The 24,571-nt window shown below is 41.2% G+C and overlaps 1 protein-coding gene across 1 annotated transcript in view; it reads left to right on the top strand.

Moving 5' to 3' along the window:
- The window catches only part of PLXNA3 (plexin A3), a 239,429-nt gene that overhangs the window by 88,378 nt on the left and 126,480 nt on the right, over window positions 1-24,571 (top strand). Inside the window, exon 3 of the mRNA XM_089675234.1 lies at window positions 7,915-8,097. Within this exon, the coding sequence (XP_089531360.1) occupies window positions 7,915-8,097 (183 nt within the window). The remainder of the gene's footprint in view (window positions 1-7,914; window positions 8,098-24,571) is intronic.

The raw sequence follows: 24,571 nt of genomic DNA on the forward strand, positions 1-24,571 counted from the left end.
CACAGCCACACTGATCTGACACCTGTTAAACAGACACGAAGTGGAAATTTTTTCTAAGTTTCAGTTTACTCATTTTTGACAGTGGATTTAATCCATCCACACTGTATCCAAAATGAACCCACTAGCTTTGCTTATTGACATATTCTGAGGAAGCAGTAAAAATGCTTTAAAACAAATGCTCATTCATCTCTGGATCTATATGCTTTGGTGAGCAAATTAATTTTAATTTAAAGTTCACAGTAGTAAGTAAATCTTTTTTCTTTAAAAGCTGATCCTGCCAGCCCTCCAATGTAAACACACAGCAGGTGTATTTAAGCTGTTTGAAAATGACTGAAACCCAACTGTAGAATTTATGATCTTTGAGAATAAATAACTTCACATTAAAAGAAGTCAGGAAAGGCTTGTTTTAAATCTCTTTTGCCACCTGTTAGTCTCCTTTTCAAATGGGCATTCCTCATGTCTGTTTTTCCTCCCTCTTTTTACAGATGGAAAACAGACAATAATGTATTCCAACTGGCGGGCGGATGTATACTGATGACAATCGGTATAATCTGTACACATCCATGTCTGTTTAGATCCGTGATTAGACACTGAATAGGTATGCGCTTTCTTCTGTTTTTTTTTGTTTTGTTTTTTGCAGGCATGCTGATGTAAAGTGATTACATCAATATACGTCCGTAAAATTTTGTTTTTGATGAAGAAAGTAAAAATCAACGGCACATTGGATTGATGTTCAAGACAGAAAGGGACATGTACAGAAAGCATTCATCTTGAGGTCAGGAAAAATGTTGAAAGATGTCAATATGACCGGGGACTTCTCCTATGAGACACCCATTCATCTCCTTCACGAGAGGCCAGTGTGGGACATTGCCCTCCAACAATATAGTGATAGGGAGGAAAAGCAGAAGCTGTGGCAGTGTTCAATGGGCAATATGGAGTGTGAGGCAGAAGTGTCTTGTGTCCCCCATTGACGACATCCATTTTTTTTTTTTTTATGGTGTCAATGACGCCCATGGAAAATAGACTGGACTCTAAGGTTGATAAACATCCAGTGTTTTGAACTTTGATTCAGCGTTCTTCTAAAGTGTTAGAGGAGCTTTGTGCAATGTATTTCTCAAACAGAGCTTGTAAGGTTGAACACCCCATCTTGTGCCTTGCTATTGACTTTAATGTGATTGCAAGCTTCACTAACCAGTTTGGAGGTACGAAATGGAAGAGGACAAAGCTTTACTTTAAAGATGTTTAATCTGCTGACCTTTTGAAAATGCTAGCTGCCTGTCACTGAATTCAGTACTTTGAGTCACTGACCCAGAACAAACATGAAGTCTGCTTTGGGATGAAAAGTCCTGGTCTGCATATACACTATATAACCAAAAGTATTGGGACACCTGCCTTTTACAAGTACATGAACTTTATTGGCATCCCAGTCTTAGTCCGTAGGGTTCAATACTGAGTTGGCCCACCCTTTACAGCTATAACAGCTTCAACTCTTCTGGAAGGCTGTCCACAAGGTTTAGGAGGGTGTCTATGGGAATGTTTGACCATTCTTCCAGAAGCACATTTGTGAGGTCAGGCACTGATGTTGGACGAGAAGGCCTGGCTCACAGTCTCTGCTCTAATTCATCCCAATTCATCTATCGGGTTGAGGTCAGGACTCTGTGCAGGCCAGTCAAGTTCCTCCACCCCAAACTCACTCATCCATGTCTTTATGGACCTTGCTTTGTGCACTGGTGCGCAGTCATGTTGGAACAGGAAGGGGCCATCCCCAAACTGTTCCCACAAAGGTGGGAGCATGAAATTGTCCAAAATGTTTTCATATGCTTAAGAGTTCCCTTCACTGGAACTAAGGGGCCAAGCCCAACCCCTGAAAAACAACCCCACATCATAATCCCCCCTCCACCAAACTTTATACTTGGCACAATGCAGTCAGGCAAGTACCGTTCTCCTGGTACCCGCCAAACCCAGACCCCTTCATCGGATTGCCAGACAGAGAAGTATGATTCCTCACTCCAGAGAACACGTCTCCTCTGCTCTAGAGTCCAGTGGCAGCGTGCTTTACACCACTGCATCTGACGCTTTGCATTGCACTTGGTGATATAAAACTTAGATGCAGCTGCTCGGCCATGGAAACCCATTCCATGAAGCTTTCTATGGACTGTTGTGCTAATCTGAAGGCCACACGGAGTTGGGAGGTCTTTAGCTATTGACTCTGCATACAATTGGCCACTTCTGCGCCCTGTGCTCTTCAGCATGAAGCGCTGACCCCGCTCTGTCATTTTACGTGGCCTACCACTTCATAGCTGAGTTGCTGATGTTCCCAGTTGCTTCCACTTTGTTATAATACCACTAACAGTTGACCGTGGAATATTTAGTAGCAAGAAAATTTCACGGGTGGACTTAGTGCACAAGTGGTAACCTATCACGGTACCAAGGAATTCACTGAGCTCCTGAGAGTGACCCATTCTTTCACAAATGTTTGTAGAAGCAGTCTGCATGCCTAGGGGCTTGATTTTATACACCTGTGGCCATGGAGGTGATTGGAACACCTGAATCCAATGATTTGGAGGGATGTCGCAATACTTTTGGCAATATAGTGTGTGTATGTATGTATGTATGTGTGTGTGTGTGTGTGTGTGTGTGTGTGTATGTATGTATATAATATATATTTCACACACACATTTATATCCCTGCACTTAATGAAAAATATATATATAATGTATGTTTCAGGTCCATTTCTCCAAAAGTACTAAAGAAGCCAGTGAAACAGCATGACAGCCAGACATTGAGAATTTGGGCAGCCTACATACAGGACCCTCTGGTAACTTTTTGAAATGGGTTAAACCAGAAGAAGCTTTTGATTGTAGGCATTCCCACCAAAAAAAGCTAAATTTTGTTCATGTCACAGGCCCTAGTAAGGTCAGTTCTCATTATGATCTCTACAAATTCCTGGTGAATTTGTTGGTCTTGTGTAGCAGTGACCCTTGATGCTTTGCCCTGGACCTCTATACCAGCCTTTCTTAATCAGGCTTCCTCCAGAGGTTGCTAGGGGTTCCTTGAGCTGTGAGGATCTTCTATCTCTGATAGCTAAAGAGGTTTTTGGTGTCTCTAGTTACCTATCTTTATTCGGTGGGGGGGATACTTCTAGCTGATCACAGATGTGAGGAGCTTTCTTCCCACTGACCTTCATGCTAATTTACCATAAGTTGTAGATAAAATTAGTTACTAGCAAGGTTCTCAGAGACCCAAATTTATTTTAAGGGTTTCTCCATGTTTAAAAAGGTTGATAAGGGCTGTTCCATACTACGTACTGCTTTTTGTAGAGAAGAGGTAAAGGCTAGTTCACCGTCTGTCAGCGATTAAGCGTGGAACCTCAACGACATGGGCGTAATGCAGAGAACGATGCTGATTAATGTGCAAGTCCAGTTAAAGCAATATTCTCCCGCAAGAAGGAATCCTCTTCTGTTAGAAGAAATATTTTTTTTCTTTAAGTTTGGATAATGCAACATTTAGAGGGCCCCTCAACATTTCAAAAATGTTCTTTGATGTGGATAAATTACTGTAACTCCCTTATAAAGTTAGGACGCAGTAATGTGAGCTGCTGTGACTTCATCTTCTCTCTTTTGGCCAATGCGGGTCTAGCAGTCAACAAAGATTTCTGGCAAGTGTCAGCCATTCTGTGTCTCCCTTCTCTCCTTACCTAACATGGTAAATGTCCTTCTCAATGCAGAACGGTGCAAACCTGAAGCTAAAGATTATTACGGAATGAAAAATAAGTATCGCTGTGATTTTGTTGTTCACATGGCCAAACAGAGTAGATGCAGATGTCGACAGCTGAAGTTGCGTGCGGGGAGATGAACGGGCAGTGCCAAGCTGTATTTGCATGTCCTTTTTCTTTTTTTTTTTTTTTTTTTTTTGCAAAGCTGTATTTGTAGTGCCTTTTTGAGATGCATCAACTGTATGGAAAAAATAAAAATAATAAAAAAATGGCAGCTGTTGATCACAATCCCTCCTCCTGACTGCGTTATTTGAAGCCGAGCTATAGCCATCTTGACCATTAATAATACGTGTTTTTTTGTGGGGGGGGTTCCATCACTTTTTGACCTATTGCAAGCTTCATTGTTTTTAATTTATTGAGCTCAGATTTTCACTTTACGGTTTAAAAAATAATTATATATGCTACCCAGTCCTCCGTATTGATTGGGGTTCACCTGATGTCATAGCTGAATTTTGGAAACAAACAATGTGTAGCAGATGGTGTCAGGATGGCTTACATCTGCATAGCTTTCACCCTCCGCCGGCAGGGAACCAGTCAGGAGCTCCTTTCTCGACGATTGTGGTTTATTTTTTCCCCTTGCGTTGTGCATGTGCATCTGCGCTAACACATAGCAAACACATTCTGCATAACTGCTATGGCCTGGCGACGAGCCACAATAGAGCATGCCAATCCCACGGCTGATGTTCCTTATGCATGCCAGTCTCTGGGGCAAGAAACATTTCAAAGAGATCTGTTGTTTGCTCAGGCAAGGTACAGGGTTTTTTGTTGTTTTTTTTGTAAAAAATTTTTTGTCTGCTTTTTCCTCATATAGTATTTAAAGTCAACATGAAGAATGCAGTGTTCAGCTCTACTGTCCTTCACCTTCTTCATTGTGGAGGTGTGTTTTTGTCTAATTTCTTGTAACTAGTTCTGGTTTCCCAAAAAGGTCTTCTAATCCCTTTTAAAGGGTATGAAAATGCTCAGTGTGGCAGACCTTCTAATTTCTCTCTTCCATTACTGTAAAATGTTCCTGTTGATCCTGCCAGCATCCTTTTTATAGACCTAGCTTCCTTTTTTCTTTCAATGTGACAATTCAGTATTTTGACTTTTCAATTTCCCACTGTGTTGTCCCCCTTTCTCCTGTGCTGTTTCTGCTGGGTTATGTGCTCCATGACAATGCCCTCTCTCCACCTACCCCAACATCACAGCGTTGTCACCTTAGTAGAAGAGGCTGGACATTTCTTCATGGGCAGGCATTGCTCCTCCTCCAGGTTGATTGACATTATCAGTAGAAATAAGAGTGATTTTTGTTTCTTCCCATGCCCAGTGGATTAGGAAATGAATGACTGCACTCATGTGACCACTCCAAAAATGTCTCAAAATGCTATTTATAGTATTTTATGTTTCATTTTACTAGCAAATTTAGTTATTATTAATGTTAATACATGTATAGCGCTGTCCATTTACCCAGCACTTTACACATATATATTGTACATTCACATCAGTCCCTAACCCTCAAGTAATGTACAATCTAAGATCCCTAACTCACATTCATAGATACACATACTAGGGCCAGTTTAAACAGGAGCTTATTGACCTACCAGCATGTCTTTGGAGGTGGGAGGAAACCGGAGTACCCAGAGGAGACCCACACAGGCACAGGGAGAACATGCAAACTCCAGGCAGGTGGTGCTGTGGTTGGGATTCAAACCAATGACCCTAGTACTACCAGGTGGAAGTGCTAATGACTTAGCCACTGTGCTGCCTACAATTGTATTTTTTATATTTATTTTAATACTGGGGAGGTGACTGGCAATTGCTGCTTCCAATCTCCTTCATATAACCTAGGGCCCTGGTAATTTAGATTTCAGACTACCAGGAGCATTGTGTGTCTTTCAAGTCATTCGAAACTGCAATCTTTGGTTTTAGATCAGACAGTCCCCACCTGGTAGTTTTGCAGTGAATTAAAGGCAGTCAGCTGGCACAACCCCTGCTCACCACTACTAAGCAGAGAACAGAGCCTGTATGCTACGGAACCAACATGGATGCCTCCATGTACATCTGTACTTACAGACTACACCTAAAAACAAGAGTTTGAATGTGCTAGCCCAGATTTTAATGCATTAACACACATTTAGGAAACCTGAATCTGATCTTTTTCAATCAAATATGTCAGGGAAAGAAACCTCTATCCAATTTTTCTGCGTGCTTATGAATTTGGTATATGTATGAGTATGGTACAGTTGTGTGGAGGTAAGCTGGGTAGTGCTTGCTCCTATGGGGCAGGGACTGATGGGAAAGTTTGTGTTTTTAGTAAAGCGTTGCAGAACGTGTTAATACTATAACTGGTAAAAACTGGTAAATTAGAAAAATATATTTTCTGCTGCTCGTTTGTGAATGAAGCTCAAGTACTCTTCTATCTAGATATTTGTCCTAACAAGTGCAATGATGCCTGAAATGTAAGTACATGCATAATAGTGTAAGAGAAGTATAAGGTTTTTAAAAAAATAAACACTTAGGATACAGCTTTGATCCGGTTCTGCATCTGTCCTACACTGGCTCGAAGACCAAGAACTGAGCAATCAAACACTGCTGATCACTCGGTTCTCTCCACTTTGAGCAAAAATCAGTGACTGTCAGTCTCTGGCTCTCTGCTCTGCCCCTCCAGTGCTCACCGGAGGACTGGGAGGGAGCGACTGGCTCAGTCTCTCAGCGGCTTGCTGAGAGGCTGAGCCATCTGCCGGTCCAGGTCCATATGGTCAGGATCTTTTCAGAGCCTAGACTGTCTCTCTGATGTCACCTGACAGCAGGCTTTTGCCCGCTGTCGGCTGAAAATGGGGGCCAGGAGTGCAGAGCTAACTGCATTCCTGTAATTAGCCAAAATAGCTTTGGCTGTACTTCTCTTTTTAAACTATACATCCAGTTGTGCTGCTAGGAGTAGTAATAGATTGTTTAACCAACGCAACAAAACATTCTGTGTATAGTAAGACACGGAAGTAACATGTAGTTGAATTATTGGATCAGTGCTGTGTGATCGCACAGTACTTTTATCGTGTGATTTGGTAGCTACAAGATGCAACTGCATGAATTTTGTGTAGTTTACTCCATAAAGAGCTATTGGTTCCATCTGTTTGGTAATTTACTACTCCTATTGATTTAAGTATTACAGCTGATCCACTGAGAAGTTCCTGTTATGATGTTTAACGGTGTGAACGCCAGCAAGTAGCAAGAGAAGAAAATCACTTGTGTAGCTTAGATCAGCCTTTCTCAACCAGGGTGCCTTGAGATTTCTTCAGAGGTGCCTTGGAAAAATGTATAAAAATTGCCCAAAACGCGTATACAAGCCAGTGGGTGGAACAAGCCTGCCTTTTAGTTACACAAAGCCACAGGTTTTCATTGTGCACCATTACCACCTTCTAGCCGCCGGCATGTGACAACCAATGACATCATCAGTTGATAAGGATGTTGGCTGCCTGCACAGCATCCTAGTTTTACCCTCCTTTGCCCCTCTCTATCAGTGCTGGGGTCACATCAGCTCAGTAATGTAGAAAAATTGCGGGAGAAGGGAAACATTGGGATACTAGTCAGTACCAGCGTGCAAAAGTGTATTTGCTGTGGAAGAATTAATCATCACTAATGTTGTGTGTCCTCTATGTGTGGGTGTTGCTGCGATATATAAAACTATTAGAATAGTGTTTCACATTTTAGAATGGGGTGCCTCGAGGCAGTCCATAATTTTAAAGGGTGCCCGGGACTGTCCATAATTTTTAAAGGGTGCCTTGACTGAAAAGAGGTTGAGAAACACTGGCTTAGATTGTGTGAGAAACAATCAGAACCCAGTGAGGTTTGCTGCATATCATTCAGTGAAAATGGCAAGTGCTTTGCCAAATCACACCAAGTAAAGGCCCCAAGGTATGTGTGGGCCACCATGGCTCAGCATAGATCACAGGTTAAGCCTAGTAAAAGGAAGGAGCATGTGGACAGGCATTTCGCAGTAATTTCCCAGTACTCAAGTCTGCTAGCCTGCACAGGGAAACGGTAGAATCCATTTTAATAAAACCACAGTCTTAGTTGCATTAGCATTTAACACACACGAACCTTGGAGATGATACGCTCCTGTCTAGGGTGGTCAGTATAATGTCATTTCTTTTCTTTTTCAGCCTATCCATATTCATGAAGCATTCTGTGGCCTGGCTCTGAATCAGCCCATTGGTGGCCTGAAGGTGATCGAGGGTCTCCCATTGTTTGAAGAAAAGAATGATGGCATGGCTAGTGTGGCGGCTTACAGCTACGATGGGCATTCAGTGGTCTTTGTGGGCACCCGGGCTGGAACGCTGAAGAAGGTGAATTTTGTGAAATATTTCATTTTTCCTTTTAAACGGACCAAAACGTTTTATGTAGGTTCAGTGGTAATCTTGGAAAGGCTAAAGAGAGTTAGTGAATGCTTTTCAAGAGTTGATTTCATGCACCTTTTTTATTTACCGTAATTTAAGGGGTCATGCATACTGGGCATCAAAAATGCCACTTTTACAGGAGTTTGACTTCTTGTTTTACTGCCTCTATGTTAGCCTATGTGTCTATACACACAGGTGTTTAGAGGCAGAAAAGAATACCCTCATGATAGCCAGGGGGTTGTCGATAGCCCCTGGCTATCACCTCACTCCTGCGTTTTGGGGGAAGAAATACTAAACACTAGGTTCGTTTTAGTATTTGAGTGTTCGTGCATTCCAATAACCAGAACAAAATAGTATTTTGGCCCATTTTTTAAGCTCTTTTTCCTCTCCTGGAACAAAGGCGTCCAGGTGAGGAAAAAATTCAGACTTTCCCATTTCACTGATTGCAAGCTTTTTCCAGGTCAGTGTCTCACTTCTTTTGCTGGCCACCTTCTAAATTTGCTAATTGCGAGACTGTCAAGCCAAACCTCTTATTTTAGTGCTATGATTTTCTGACAGTCCTCTGCTCAGTCCTCTGCTCACAGAATGCTGAGAATTGAGCGATCAACGTTCTTTGATTGCTCAGTTCTCAGTGCAGAGCCGGTGGGGGACAGATTCAATACTGCATCCACCTAGGTTAGTATACATTTTTTTTTCTAGTCTGTTAACATGATAGCTAGGCACCTAGTATTTTTAGAAAGGAGTTCAGCAGCCCAAAAGCTAGCCATACATGGATCGAAATTCGTTCAGCAAGGACCGACCAAATTTCAGTCCATGTATGGGCAGGCTGGTTGTACTAAAATCAACCTATTGATGTATAACCAGCCTTTTGGGAAATTTTCTCTTGATCAGTGGTGCAGCTATAGCCGGCGGTTCTGATTTGCTGAATGGTGTATTCTGACAGTGTGGAGGTCTCCTCCACATCAGAATGCAAAAGTGCAGCGAGAGGGAATCAAGTCATTTTAAGTCTTTCTTGCATCGCCAGTGTCCTTTAAGACAGGCAGACAGTCCTCTGATTCGGATTTCTTGTATGTGAGCATTGAAGGATATGGTTGTGGGCAAGAGGAACGCAGCTGGTATGGTGGCGGAGAAAGGAGACATAACAGGTTTTGGCTCAGCATTAATGACAGCTCTTATAGATCGCCCTTCACCTCTGCCGGGGGAAAAGGACGGAGAATACATCATGCAGCGCCATAAATCCTGCCTGCCACATAGATAATTATCAGAGAGCGCACTGTGCCCAGTCCCACTCGCTGCTTATTGTTCTCATAATCAGCCAACCTCACAGCAATTAAGTTATGAGCATCTTAGGTGGAATACTGTTTACACAGCCGTAACCAATATTGCTTTATTCTAATGCACTAATAACTCAAATTCAGTGATTCACAACTGACACCTTCATAAATCTGAGCAGTAGCAGTTCGCTATTCACTCAAACCTTAAAAATGCATATCCATGTTTTCCAATTGGGGGTGGAGGTTTACATTTGTACAACAAACCATACCAATCAATTTTCCAACTCTAACCTATAGTGCATTTTTAATTGCTCTCCATTACCCTGTAGAAGTGTGTGTATAGGGCTTTCGTTGTCCCCCGTCAATTTCCAGGGGGGTATCAATCTGCCCAGATGTGACCCAGCTGGGTCTTCTGAAAACACAACCTGTAGTGAAATCTATGTGCACTGTAGAATAGGCTTGTAAAACTCCAATCTACGTGCCAAACTAGTTAGGATAAGTCAGCAAGGGTCCCCATTACTTATGCTGCTAAGTGCATTTACTAAATTGAACATGTAATAGAGCACTTTAGGGACCCAACATACCGATAGTAAATATGTATTGTTAAAAAAACGAAATACATTATATTATCTTATGTCTTAGATTATTGCAACTTGCAAAATCATAACCCTGGCCATTCATAATGGTGAAGGAAATTCGTTTTAAGTGTTTGGAGTCAAAGATAGCCTGTTAAAGGATACGTTGACCTTTCTGAATATGTTACATGTTACACCCATGTTTTAGAGTGTACCGTGTTCAGTATCAGATTCCTCTCTTCCTGAAACCCCGGGGATCTTGCTGTCACAATTCAAAAAAACCTTAGATTGTAAGCTTCTTGAGGGTTAGGGACTGATGTGAATGTACAATATACAGTTGCAAGAAAAAGTATGTGAACCCCTTGGGATTACGTGGAGTTTTGCATGAATTGGGCATAAAATGTGCTCTGAAAGTAATCTAAGTCACAACAATAGAAGAACACAGTCTGCTGAACATAATACTACACAAACGTTAGATGTTGCCATCGTTTAATTGCACATAACATGTAACATTCACAGTGCAGGAAGGAAAAAGTATGTTAACCTTTGGACTTAATAACTGGTTGACCCTCCTTTGGCAGCAATAACCTCAACCAAACGTTTCGTGTAGTTGCAGATCAGACCTGCACAACGATCTGGAGTAATTTTGGACCACTCCTCTTCACAAAACTGTTTCAGTGTAGCAATATTCTTGGGATGTCTGGTGTGAATCGCTCTCTTAAGGTCATGCCACAGCATTTCAATCGGGTTGAGGTCAGGACTCTGACTGGGCCACTCCAGAAGGCGTATTCTGTGCTGTTGCAGCCATTGTTTTGTTGAATTACTTGTATGCTTTGGGTCATTGTCCTGTTGCATCACCCATCCTCTGCGGAGCTTCAGTTGGCGGACAGATGGTCGTACGTTTTCCTGCAAAATGTCTTGATAAACTCTGGATTTAATTTTCCCATCAATGACAACAATCCGTCCAGGCCCTGAGGCAGCAAAGCAGCCCCAAACCATGATACTCCCTCCGCCATGTTTTACAGTGGGGATGAGGTTTTGATGTTGGTGTGCTGTGCCTTTTTTTCTCCACACATAGTGTTGTGTGTTCTTCCCAAACAACTCAATCTTGGTTTCATCTGTCCACAGTATATTTTGCCAGTAGTGCTGTGGAACATCCAGGTGCTCTTTTGCAAACTTCAAACGTGCTGCAATATTCTTTTTGGACAGCAATGGCTTCCTCCGTGGTGTCCTCCCATGTACTCCATTCTTGTTTAATGTTTTCCTTATTGTAGATGTGTCAACAAAAATGTTAGCATGTGCCAGAGATTTCTGTAGGTCTTTAGCTGACACTCTGGGATTCTTCTTTACCTTATGCAGCATTCTGCGCTGTGCTCTTGCAGTCATTTTTACAGGACGACCACGCCTAGGGAGAGTAGCAACAGTGCTAAACTTTCTCCATTTGTAGACAATCTGTCTTACCGTGGACACATGAACATCAAGGCTTTTGGAGATACTTTTGTAACCCTTTCCAGCTTCATACAAGTCAACAATTCTTGATCGTAGGTCTTCTGAGAGCTCTTTTCTGCGAGGCATGGTTCACATCAGACAGTGCTTCTTGAAACCAGTAAACCCAAAACAGGTGTGTGTCTTTTAAGGGCAGGACAGCTGTCAGCAACACATCCAATATCATCACACTGATTGGAGTCAAGGTTGGCTCACTCCTGGCTCCAATTAGCTCTGGGAGAAGTCATTAAGCTAGGGCCTCACATACTTTTTCCTCCCTGCACTGTGAATGTTTACATGTTATGTGCAATTAAACCACGGCAAGATCTAATGTTTGTGTAGTATTATGTTCAGCAGACTGTGTTCTTCTATTATTGTGACTTAGATGACATTCCGAGCACATTTTATGCCCAATTCATGCAAAACTCCACATAATCCCAAGGGGTTCACATACTTTTTCTTGCAACTGTATATGTAAAGCACTGTGTAAATTGATGGCGCTATAGAAGTACCTGAAATAGAAATAGAAAGTGCGGCTGCATGGGGCTCCGCCCACATTGCCGCATCATTGTTTTACAGATGCCCATTAATCAATGAACTGTAAGCATTGACAGCCTTTATGGCTGTTGGCTTGTAGTTCTCATTGAACTGTCAAGGCTCTGTTGAGCTCTGTGGTAGTTTCATTCTTCCTGTTAGTGTAAAACTGCCTGCTGCTATGATATACGGGCAGACAGATTACACTGATAGTCTGCAGGAGACCTGCATGGCACCCACGATCTGCTGATCGCTGGTGCAGTGCTTTCCAGGCTCCTAGAAACAAAAAATTGTAATTTTACATTTAACTGCATTTTAAGTGCATTTATTATTTTTTGTTAAAAGGTGAACTTATCCTTTAAAATTGGCGTGTTGCCTTTGGACTTGTCTTACCAGCAAACGTAGCCTAGAATCCTTTGTCCCTTTTTTTTTTTTTTAAGGTAAGGTGTGGTCAAATCTTCTCTGATACCCCCACTCACCTTCTGGTTGGCCAATGAAGGCACTCTTTACATTTGGCAGCCAGTTTCGGGTAGTCTGAGGAGGGGACAGACATATTTTTATACCAGCTTTGTTCACTATTTTCCTATTACAGCACTCTCAGTTTTTGGAGTATCAAGGTGTTCTGGAAGTGATCTAAAGGGATTTTGGGACATTTGACAAGATATGGTGGACCCACATTTTTTTTTTTTCTGGTTTTGCCCTGGGTTAGTAATGCCGATCACAATCTATAGTCTTGGTGATGTTTTTTTATTATTATTTATGTGATCTGCTTAGTTTAACCAAGTAACTTAGTTTAACTACGTAATATACATAAATGTTACATACTTCTGTGCATAATTTTAGTAAGCACAGGAGAGGCATGTTTACTCATTATGTATGCAGGTGTGCTCTGCATAATGGTTGTGCTCATACTTTACTTTTCCTTCCTCCTCATGCAAATCTTTTTGAAGACTGGTTGAAAACAATATAATCTCTTAAAACACAACTTAAAGGCTTCTGTATGACAGTCTAAACAAGTACCAAGTCCAGGTACTAGGTGATGCACAATCCTCTAGAGCAGTTGTCTCCAAACTGTGGCCCAGGAGCTGTATGCGCCCCATTGTTTACTTCTTTTATCTGGCCCTGGAGGCACTACTCCAGCCACTGATGCAAGGCACCAGGCACCAGGCACCAGGCACCCCCCCCCCGCCACCAACAACAGGGCACTATTCCTCCCACTGACAACAACAGTGGGGCACTATTCCTCCCACTGACACCAGCAATGAGGCACTATTCCTCTTAGTGGTGCACCAAAATAAAAATTCTGGACAGAAACCAAAAATTAAGGATGCATTTGGTTGAAAGCCGAAACCAAAATGGACAGTTTTAAAAAAAAATATATATAAAATGTACACAGTGCCTATAAAAAGTATTCATACCCCTTGAAATGTTCCACATTTTGTCATGTTATAACCAAAAACATAAATGTATTTTATTGGGATTTTCCGTAGTAGACCAACACAAAATGGTACATAATTGTGAAGTGGAAGGAAAATGATAAATGGTTTTCAAAATTTGTTACAAATAAATATCTGAAAAGTGTGGCGTGAAAACCATTTATCATTTTCCTTCCACTTCACAATTATGTGCCACTTTGTGTTGGTCTATCACATAAAATCCCAATAAAATACATTTACGTGTTTTTGGTTGTAACATGACAAAATGTGGAACTTTTCAAGGGGTATGAATACTTTTTCAAGGCTGTGTGTGTGTCTGTGTGTGTTGCACAATAATTTAAAGGATAAGTTCACCTTTTGACAAATAATAATAAATGCACACTTTTGCAGATAAAAAAAAGTGTATTTATTATTTTTTTGTTGCAGGAGCTTGGAAAGCATTACATAGTTAGTCTGGCTGAAAAAAGACAAAAGTCCATCCAGTTCAACCATTTAAAAAAAAAAAAGTTATAATCCTATACTCAGAGTTGATCCAGAGGAAGGCAAAATACCCCCCAAGCAAAGCATGATCCAATTTGCTCCTGCAGGGGAAAAAAATCCTTCCTGATCTCCCGAGAGGCAATCAGATATTCCCTGGATCAATTTTACCTATAAATGTTAGCATCCAGTTATATTCTGTGTATCTAGGAAAGAATCCAGGCCATTTTTAAAGCAATCCACTGAGCTGGCCAGAACCAGCATTTTCACACCACTGATGTATTTATACATGTTGATCATATCCCCCCTTAATCTCCTCTTCTCAAGAGAGAATAAATTCAGTTCCTCTAATCTTTCCTCATAGCTGATCTCCTCCATGCCTCTTATTAGTTTGGTTGCCCTTCTCTGTACTTTCTCTAGTTCCCCAATGTTCTTTTCGTGAATTAGTGCCCAAAACTGAACTGCATATTCCAGATGAGGTCTTACTAATGATTTGTACAGGGGTAATATATATATCTCTCTCTCTCTCTGGAGTCTATACCTCTTTTAATACAAGAGAGGATTTTGCTCGCTTTAGAAACCGCAGCTTGGCATTGCATGCCATTATTAAGCTTGTGATCTACCAGAACCCCCAGATCCTTCTCCACCATTGATTCCCCCATTTGTACCCCCCCCAGTATGTATGATGGATGCATATTCTTAGCCCCCAAGTGCAGAACCTTACATTTATCAACATTAAACCTCATTTGCCACATAGTTGCCCAAATAAACAGTGCATTGAGGTCGGCTTGTAAATTGGAGACATCCTGTAAGGACATTATTCCACTGCACAGCTTGTTGTCATCTCTAAAGATTATAATGGTATTTTTAATCCCAGACCCTATATCGTTTATAAATATATTAAAAAGTAAGGGTCCCAACACTGAACCTTGGGGTACACCACTGATGACCCCAGACCATTCAGAGTATGAATCATTAACCACTGCTCTCTGAATATGAACTTTTAGCCAGTTTTCTAGCCATTTACATACAGATTTTTACAAGCCCATAGACTTTACCTTACACATTAGCCGTGTGTGGGGAACTGTGTCAAACACTTTTACAAAATCCAAGTATACCACGTCCACCGCCACTCCTCTTTCCAAGGTTTTGCTCACCTCCTCATAAAAAGAAATCAGATTTGTTTGACAACTTCTATCTTTCATGAATCCATGCTGACTGTTGCTTAAAATATTATTTTCCAGCAAGAACTCATCTATGTGGTATTTTATTAAACTCTCCAGTATCTTCCCAACTATAGAAGTTAAACGAACAGGTCTATAATTACTTGGTAACGATTTTGACTCGTTTTTTAAATATTGGCACCACATTGGCCTCTACGCTGGTGTCATGCAGGATTCCTGCAGACCTGTCAGTATATCTGCTTGCCTGTACTTCCCATATGAGCAAGTCGATACATTCTAGTAGGAAGAATCAATGAACTACTACAACGCTCACAGCATTTTGACAGCTAGTGGGAGAAGATCCCCCACTAGCTCTCAAAGTGGAGGACTGGGGGCTGGTCCTTTCATAAAATGTTACATGTTGCACCCAGAATATAGATGTAACATGTTATGAAAGGTGAACTTGTCCTTTTTAAAAAAAAAAAAAAAAAAAAAAAAAGCATCAGCATTATCTGCATCCTTCTTTTTTTTTTTTTTTTTTTTTTTTTTTTTAAATCGGCAACTTGCCGATAACCCTATTTTTGGCTGATGATTATTGGCGGCTGATATATCTGTGCATCACTAATTCCTCCCTCTGATGCCACTGATGGGGCATTATTCCTTCCACTGATGGGGCATTGTTTACTCCCTGTGCATTTTCTACTCACACAGGTCACAGTTCGGCCCCCTCAAAGTCTGATGGACCATAAACTGGAAAGTTTGGAGGTTCTTGCTATAGAGTAAACAAAATCTTCCTTTACCTTCCCTGATTGAACTGGATCCTCCTTAATTTGTGTCTCACCAGTTGGGTGGTTTCAGTAAAAGAGGGTGCTGTCAATCCAAAAAGCAGTGGGCAGGACTGGGCGTTGCAAAGTTCTGATTGACAAGCTAGATAGAGGCTTGTGAATCAGTGACCATGCTGGTAGCCACGCCCTCTGCAACTTTTATTTTTTTCACTGTAGTGCAAGTGGGCTCAGCCTGCATGAGCGTGCCAACTCTGCTCTGGATTCAGAAGCAGTGCAGCATTATTTTTGCACACCACAGGAAGCTGCGTTAGTTGGACTTCACTGGCAGGATCAACAGGTATTTGTGGGACTTGGAAGAGGGGGAGTAAATGAGGAAAATGTAAGTGCAGGCACACCTAAATTCATTTATTTATTTATTTTTTTTTAATGGGACCATAGTTCTACTTTAATTAGTAAAGGCCATCTCTGCAGTAATTCAGCAATCATGTACACAACTACTAGAGCAACCTTTCTCAGACTTTTTCCACATGGGGAACCCCTAAAAATAATTTTCAGGTCTTGTGGAGCCCCTGCCTGAACCAATTCATCAGAGGTGAATGGGAAGAATGCCCCTTATATTGGGGGTTAATGGGAAGAATGCTACCTAGTGCACACTAATGTGATGCGGGAAACGTAGTGAATCCTGTGTCCATGTAATTCGATACGGTTGTCAATGTTAAAGGACACGTTCCCCTTTTGGACAAAAATAATAAATGCACGTTTTTTTTGCGGGTAAAAAAAAGCACCTGGAAAGCATTGCGCTAGTGATCAGTAGATGGCTGATGCCATGAAGGTCTCCTGCAGACCTGTCAGAATATCTGATTGCCGTACAGGGATTTACAAGCAAGCTGATATTCTGACAGGAAGCTTCAGTGAACCACCTCGGCGCTCCACAGCACCATAATAATTCATTGAAAACTACAAGCCCACAGCCACTAAGGCTGTCGGGGCTTGCAGTTCATTCATTCACAGAAGTCCGTGAGAGAATGAATGACGTGGCCATGTGAGTGAAGCTCCCCCCCCACTGCTGCACTGTTTTCAAACCTGACAGATAGTACGGGAAACTTCTCCCCGTTATATCTCACTGTTTTAGCTCTGAGGAAGGGGGTTCGTCTCCCGAAACATGTCAACTTATCCCTATCAAGGGCACAGCAATATTGACTGTCTTTGCGGACTACCAAATTGCTTTTAATTTCCTTTGGTTTGTGAGTATACATATATTTGTCTACACAATAAATACATGGTTTACCACGGTAATGCGCAATGAGAGTGTGCCCTTGTCTGCTTTTGTTCACCAGTGTCCAGATTCCCCGATCTTTGAAGGGCAGCACCTCTTCGTTTGGCATTCAGAATTCTCTTTGGTCTGCATGAGGATTTGTGCGCTGGTTTTGTTTGTTTGTCTTTTGGATTACCACTAAATCAGAGGCCAATCAGCCACAGCTCACAGAAACCTTAGCAAGCTCTGGAGGAACCATAGAGTTGCACAGAACCCTGCTTGAGAATGGCTGCACTAGAGAAGAGACCCTAACATCTGTATATATAATATCATCATGAAAATACGGAACACCAAATGGTGGCAGTCACATGACAAATGACTTCATTTAAATGTACACTCAGATGTACAGTATGTATTTGTCCTTTATATTGTATGTAAACCCCCCAAAAATTGCTTGGTAGCTTACCTTTCATTTATGGTATGGAGGGAATTGTCTCTCCCTTTTATTTCTTCAGCTTTGACCTGTTGATCCTACCAGTAAGGGACTTCCTGTAATTTGATGGAGCCCATGCCTAAGAGAGGCTGGTTGGCTGTGCGCTGGCACAGCCAACCAGCTTACCTTTCATTGATTGTATGGGGGGAATTGTCTCTCCCTTTTATTTCTTCAGCTTTGACCTGTTGATCCTACCAGTAAGAGACTTCCTGTAATTTGATGGAGCCCATGCCTAAGAGAGGCTGGATGGCTGTGCACTGGCACAGCCAACCAGCTTACCTTTCATTGATTGTATGGAGGGAATTGTCTCTCCCTTTTATTTCTTCAGCTTTGACCTGTTGATCCTACCAGTAAGAGACTTCCTGTAATTTGATGGAGCCCATGCCTAAGAGAGCCTTTTTAGCTGTGCACTGGCACAGCCAACCAACTTACCTTTCATTGATTGTATGGAGGGAATTGTCGCTCCATTTTATTCAGCTTTGACCTGTTGATCCTACCAGTAAGGGGCTTCCTGTAATTTGATGGAGCCCATGCCTAAGAGGCCGGTTGACTGTGCACTGGCACATGTGTGGAACAAGCCTATAGCACAGCTTCCAGTTTCTGTTTACCCACTGATATGATATGTGCACTTATAGTGGAGATCCTTGCACATAATCCTTTGCAAGTAAAGCTGTTCAAAATGGAACTAAACTCACAAATACTTACCTTTGCTCCAATGGTGCATTGTCTGCAAGGTCCCTTGCCAGGGCGGACATCCTCTCCAGCATGCTCTAGGTGCTGGGTCTTCGACCATCTTGATTTGACATTCGGGGAATGGTGCAACTCCCATGCATGTGTACAGGAATTCATTCATGGTGCTTAGAATATATACTGAACTGTGCATCCACAGCTCATTCTAAAGAAGATTGCAGACAGGTATTTTTTTTTTTTTTTTTTTATTGCAGAAGAAACATTGCATTTCTGTTCTGCAATAAAAAAGCTGTATGTTCGCCTTGGTTTTTTTTTTGCACTTTAGTTCCACTTCTAAATAACTCGGCAATTTGTTTTCTTTTATATAAGAATTTATGTGCATTGATATTTGGGGCTTCATTGTTGGATTGATTCCTGTTGAATAGACAAGTAGAAAGCTGTTCTTGATTAGCGGCTGCAGCTGCTGACCAGTGTATTCTGAAGGCAGTGGTAGCTGCTGTCAGAATACAGTGTAATGGGGGAGTTGGGGGTGGTGGGGGGGAGGAGAAGAATTCCTCTATCCATCTCTGTTCATTTTTGTTTTTTCCATTCTGCTGAACAAAAAAAAGAAACGGTCTATGGCAAGCTTAAGGAAATCTATTAAACCCAAAACCAAAAATGTCATACAAATAAAAATAACTATTGAACACGTCATCATTTTTCTCAGTAAATCTTTCTAAAGGTGCTATTGATGTGAAATTTTCACCACATGTCAGTAACAACCCATGCAATCCATACATATAAAGAAACCAAAACAAATAAGTCCAGAAATGAAGTTATGTGTAATAACATGGAATGACAAAGGGAAAAAGTATTAATACGCTAACTGAAAATGTATTTTACACTTCGTACAAAATCCTTTGTTGGTAATGACAGATTCAAGACACCTCTTGTATGGAGAAACTAGTCCCATGCATTGCTCTGGTGTGATTTTGGCCCATTCTTCCACACAGTCTTCAATTCTTGACGGTTCCGTGGGTCTCTTCTATGAACTCTGATCTTTAGTTCTTTCCATAGATTTTCTATTGGATTCAAGTCAGGTGATTGGCTGAACCATTCTAGCAGATTTATTTTTTTTTTCCTTTGAAACCAATTGGGAGTTTCCTTGGCTTTGTGTTTGGGATCATTGTCTTGCTGAAATGTTCATTCTTGTTTCATCTTCATCATCCTGGTAGATGGCAGCAGATTTTTATCAAGAATGTCTCTCTACATTTTCTGTTCATCCTTCCTTCAGTGACATGAAGTTTGCCAGTACCGTATGCTGACAAACAGCCCAACACCATGATGTTACCACCTCCAAGCTTCACTATTGGTATGGTGTTTTTGGGGTGATGAGCAGTGTCATTTGACCTCCAAACATGTTGTGTATTATGGCATCCAAAGAGTTCAATTTCACTGGCTTGTCTAAATGTTGTGCAGCAAACTAAACGAGCTTCCACATGCATTTTCTTCAGCAATGGAGTCTTGTGTGGTGAGCGTACATACGGACCATGGCGGTTGAGTGCATTACTTTTATTAGAAACAATTATACCTGCTAATTCCGGGTCTTTCTAAAGCTCTCCACAAGTGGTCCTTGGCTCTTGGACAACTCTTCTTCTGATAATTTTTTTCCACTCCTCTGTCAGAAATCTTGTAAAGAGCTTCTGGTAGTGGCCAGTTTATGGTGAAATGATGTTCTTTCCATTTCTGGATTATGGCCCCAACAGTGCTTACTGGAACATTCAGAAGTTTACAAATCTTTCTGTAACTAGTGCCATCAGTATGTTTTTCAACAATAAGAACACGAAGGTCTTGAGCGAGCTCTTTGCTGTTAGCCATTATGAGAGGTTTCTTGTGTGACACCTTGGTAATGAGACACCTTTTTATAGACCATCAGTTGAGACTGCACCAGCTGATATTAATTTGCACTGACCAGGGGCAGGATTGCTTTCTCTATTTACTGATAGATTTCAGCCAGTGTCCTGGTTTTCTGTGCCTTTTTGCAGCTCCCTTTCTTCATGTGTTCAATTCTTTTTTCCCTATGTCATTATTATTATTTTACAGGATTTATATAGCACAAACCGTTTGTGCAGACAGTACAATTACAAAACAACTGAATACAGGAGGAGTCAGAGGGCCCTGCTCGTTAGAGCTTACAATCTAAAATGGGCATTCCATTTTATTGCACATAACTTAAATTCTGAACTTATTTGTTTTTTGTTTTTTTTTATGTATGGGTTGTTACTGATGTGGTGAAAATTCACTTCAACAGCATTTTTAAAAATATATTTACTGAGAAAAATGGTTATGTGTTTAATACCTATTATACTTAGCAATCTGGTGGGAGGGGAATGTACTAGCAAATTTAGATACACTAACAAATTGAAGCCAAACTAGCTAACACCTTCGGCAGTTGCAGCAGGCAACTGTTTTCCTTTGGGAAAAGGGTTTTACATAAATGAATAAAAGATGATCATTGTAAGCACCCCTATCAGTGTTAAATGGTTTGTCTCAACCCTCTAACTGCTACATCTGCAGGACCGCTTGGTCTTTTGAAAAACTTTTCAAAGGTTTTTTTTTTGTTTTTGTTTTTTTTGTTTTTTTTCTGCCATCCTGGCTTTGGGCTTTATATTAGAAGACAAAGTATTGAAAACACATATCCAGTACTTCTCTGTAATGCATCACATTTGCGCGTTTTATCCAAATGAAGCTATTTCTATTACAGAAATGTACCCGTTGATCGGCTGGAAATGCACTCTACTCCTTTCCCTATCCTCATGTGGACATTTTTCAATGCAATATGACTTCTCCTTCGTATAGTTTTGCATCTACTCTTTCAGTGTACCCCACTAGAGTTTAAAGTCCTGTTGCAGAGGATGCCTGTAATTCCCCCTTGAGCTCTGTGTAGACTTCAAAGGACAATCATGTGTTTGGGATAACCTATGCTAGGGGTATTGTTGGCATGATTGCAAGGAGGAAAAATCAGAATTTTTGGTAGCTTTAGAAAAGTGGTATTTTTCCATTGTGATCTACATAGAAGTCATGATTGCTTTCAGGCAGACTGAGACGAGCCTTTCCGTTTTGGGCTGTCCTGTCTGATCGCTACTGCCTTCCCTGTGGTAAGCTGGTTCTGTCATTTTCAACAGCTGCTTTAACTTGCCCAGCCTGGCAGAGCCACTCGTGTCACCTGACCATTCCTATTTATGACTGAAGCTAGGTCAACCGACATTGTCAAATAGGGTTTGAATGTGTGCCTGATGTTTGTCTTGACTTGGACTTTGTGACGTTGTGTCTACAAGCCACGCTGGCTTATTTATCATAGTTGTCTCTTTTTTACCAATTTCAACTGGTTATCCTGTGAATAATTAACTTCTTGTCCTAGGTGACAATGCTAATTCACTATATTATAAGAATCTCCTTTTCTTGGCGTAAAGGAGGTGTTCTGTAGTCCACATAGGGAACAGATCAGACTGAACCTTGCAGCACAGGCAGAGTGCACAGGAATTTATAAGCTCACCTGATTTCTGGCAGGATCGAGATTTTTGATCAGATGAAACAAAAATGCTTTAATTGTATATCGAAATGGATCAAATGAAGGGGGTGCATTGTTAGTATTTACATACACTTTGAGAAATTTGTTACTGCAAACAGCACAGGCTGCATATACCTGCATTGTAATAAGAATAAGACAGTGATTCCTAGTTAGGCTTCCTCCCTATACATTGTAAAGGTTGTCCACATGATCCCAACCCCTGATCCGTGCTAAATCATGTACATTTTTTTCTGAGGCCCTGATCGGCCAGAATGTGGTTATGGCGTTTAACTCCAAGGGCAGCGTGCCCAGGGGAGAGACGGAACATTAAACTTTTCATAAAACGGTGTGAAATCCGAGCCCGTCGCACACAATCCGGCCCAGCTGGAATCCATTAGCGCACTCCTGTTTTACACATTTATTTTGGTCTTGCACATTTTTTACGTCTCTGGCAAATCAGCACGCCTTTCCTTTCGGCTTTCCGCGCCGTCACCCCCCCAACACTGGCTCAGTGTCCGATGATCTGATGATTAATGTGTTTTGTTATTTTTTGAAGGCTTTTGATCGCCGTCGCTTACACCTCGGCCGTTCAGACTCCACTCCACAATCCACTTTGGCTTTGCATACATTTTTGGGCCCCTTTAGTGAGGCAGACTATTGGCGGGCGTTTTCTTTTTTCAGAGTATGTAGCGAAGGGATTCACTGAGCGGCAGTTGCAGAAATAACTGTTCTCTGTAGGCGGTCGTTTTTTTTGCAAAAAATGGTGTTGATACAAACCAGAATGTTTGTTTTATAAATGGAAATGATCGGAAATTACCTAAAATCCCCCGAATAGACTAGAGAGATTGTGCACTGTAAGTTTTTTGTTTTTTTTAACTTCATTATTTCAGCAATTCAATTTTTTAATTTAGATTTTTTGTAATCTTTTGTAAAACTAGATCTTTTTTTTTGGCTTGCATAAAGTGGATCTAAACCTGAACAATGAATGTCTCCTCTTTTTTCCATTTTGGCCTGATAAATATACCATTGAAAGGGTTTTGGTATATCTGTTTTGATCTTGTCAGAAATTCAGAGCTGTCCTCTGCACACTTAAGCAAATTATTGTCTATGCCTAGGAGATGAAGACAGTGGGACAGATTGAGTAGATTGGGAAAAGAATACCGGTACCACTTAGTTAACAAAATTACTGTGTTTTCAACTCCTGCAATAGGAAATCAAGCGCTTAGTTTCTGGCAGACCAACAGTCATTTTATTGTACTTGTAGAGTCTTTAACCCCTTTACTTCGGCCATCTAAATGCCCGACTCAGCATTTTAAATGGGCTGTGGTGACCAGGGACTTTGGCAGAGTTCCTGAACTTACGCATTGTCATTGGTTGCACAGTGCTGACATCATTGGGAGCCCCACCTTACTAGCTCCCAATTGTCAGTAGTCAGGGGATAAAGGGGAAAAACACAAGGAAATGTACCTGTATTTCAAAAGTGTACTACATGCTCATGCACACTATTATCAGCTTGTTTTTTAGGGAGATTTAGTTTAATATTTTAAAAATATATCATTTTGTATATTATTTTTTTTTTTTTTTGCAAAATACTCCCTAAAGTGGACCTTGAATCCAAAAGTGAAGATTTATTATCTTTTAGTGGGAACTTCTAGAAATGTTAATTGTGAAGCACACTGAAAGAGCTAGCTTTTGAATGGAATTCCTCCTGGAGCCTCCTAGCTGTACATGTGTGAGATCATCTGAGGCACTGCTGTCTTGGCCCGTTAGCCTCCGGAAATTTGGTATGAGATTTGGAGGTGTCATACCAGTGCTATTCAATCTTCTCTTGCTGGAGAGGAAGCTGTATTGCAAAGAACCTCATTTGTTTCTACTGGAATCTGTTGATCAAAGCTTCCTGCACCTTTCCTGATGCTTTTTGGATATTCCCCCAGCAGTCATCGGAGAGTAGATCTGATATGAGAAGGCAAAACCCTTCTCCTTTACCAACATGAATGCCTTCACACAGGCACAGTGCTGAGCAAGACATTATAAGTTGGTAAAGGCAATACTGTTGATTCATCCTTTGCCATCTATTTGAGATTCGCTTGCTTTTTTTTTTTTTGGCACAGCTTCCATAGTATAGGTCCTCTTTAATCCATAGCTTTCAAACGTCTTATAAAGAACCCTCCCTCAAATGAAGCTGCGGATATAAATCTATATACTTAATACCTTTTTGTTTGTTTTTTTTTTTTGTGGGGGGGAGAACATCATTCATCCCAGAAGCCTTTGGGGACAATGCGCCACTGCATCATCAGGGTGCTGGCTGCAAGGAGACAGCACAGTGGCTAAATGGTTAGCACTTCTGCCTGGCAGTACTAGGATCATTGGTTCGAATCCCAACCACGGCACCACTGCCTGGAGTTTGTATGTTCTCCCTGTGCCTGCGTGGGTTTCCTCTGGATACTCTGGTTTCCTTTCATACTACAAAGACATGCTGGTAGGTTAATTGGATCCTGTCTAAATTGTCCCTAGTATGTGTATGTATGAATGTGAGTTAGGGACCTTTTAGAATGTAAGCTCCTTGAGGGTTAGGGACTGATGTGAATGTACAATATATATGTAAAGCGTTGCGTAAATTGACAGCACTATATACGTACCTGTAATAAATAAAGGAGACGGAAAAGACTGCTGGCTCCTGATGACACAAGCAAGGACAATGACTGC

The sequence above is a fragment of the Staurois parvus genome, unplaced genomic scaffold, assembly GCF_062004578.1.
Source record: "Staurois parvus isolate SC_StPar_1 unplaced genomic scaffold, SC_StPar_1.0 ptg000154l, whole genome shotgun sequence".
In the NCBI taxonomy this organism is placed as follows: Eukaryota; Metazoa; Chordata; class Amphibia; order Anura; family Ranidae; genus Staurois; species Staurois parvus.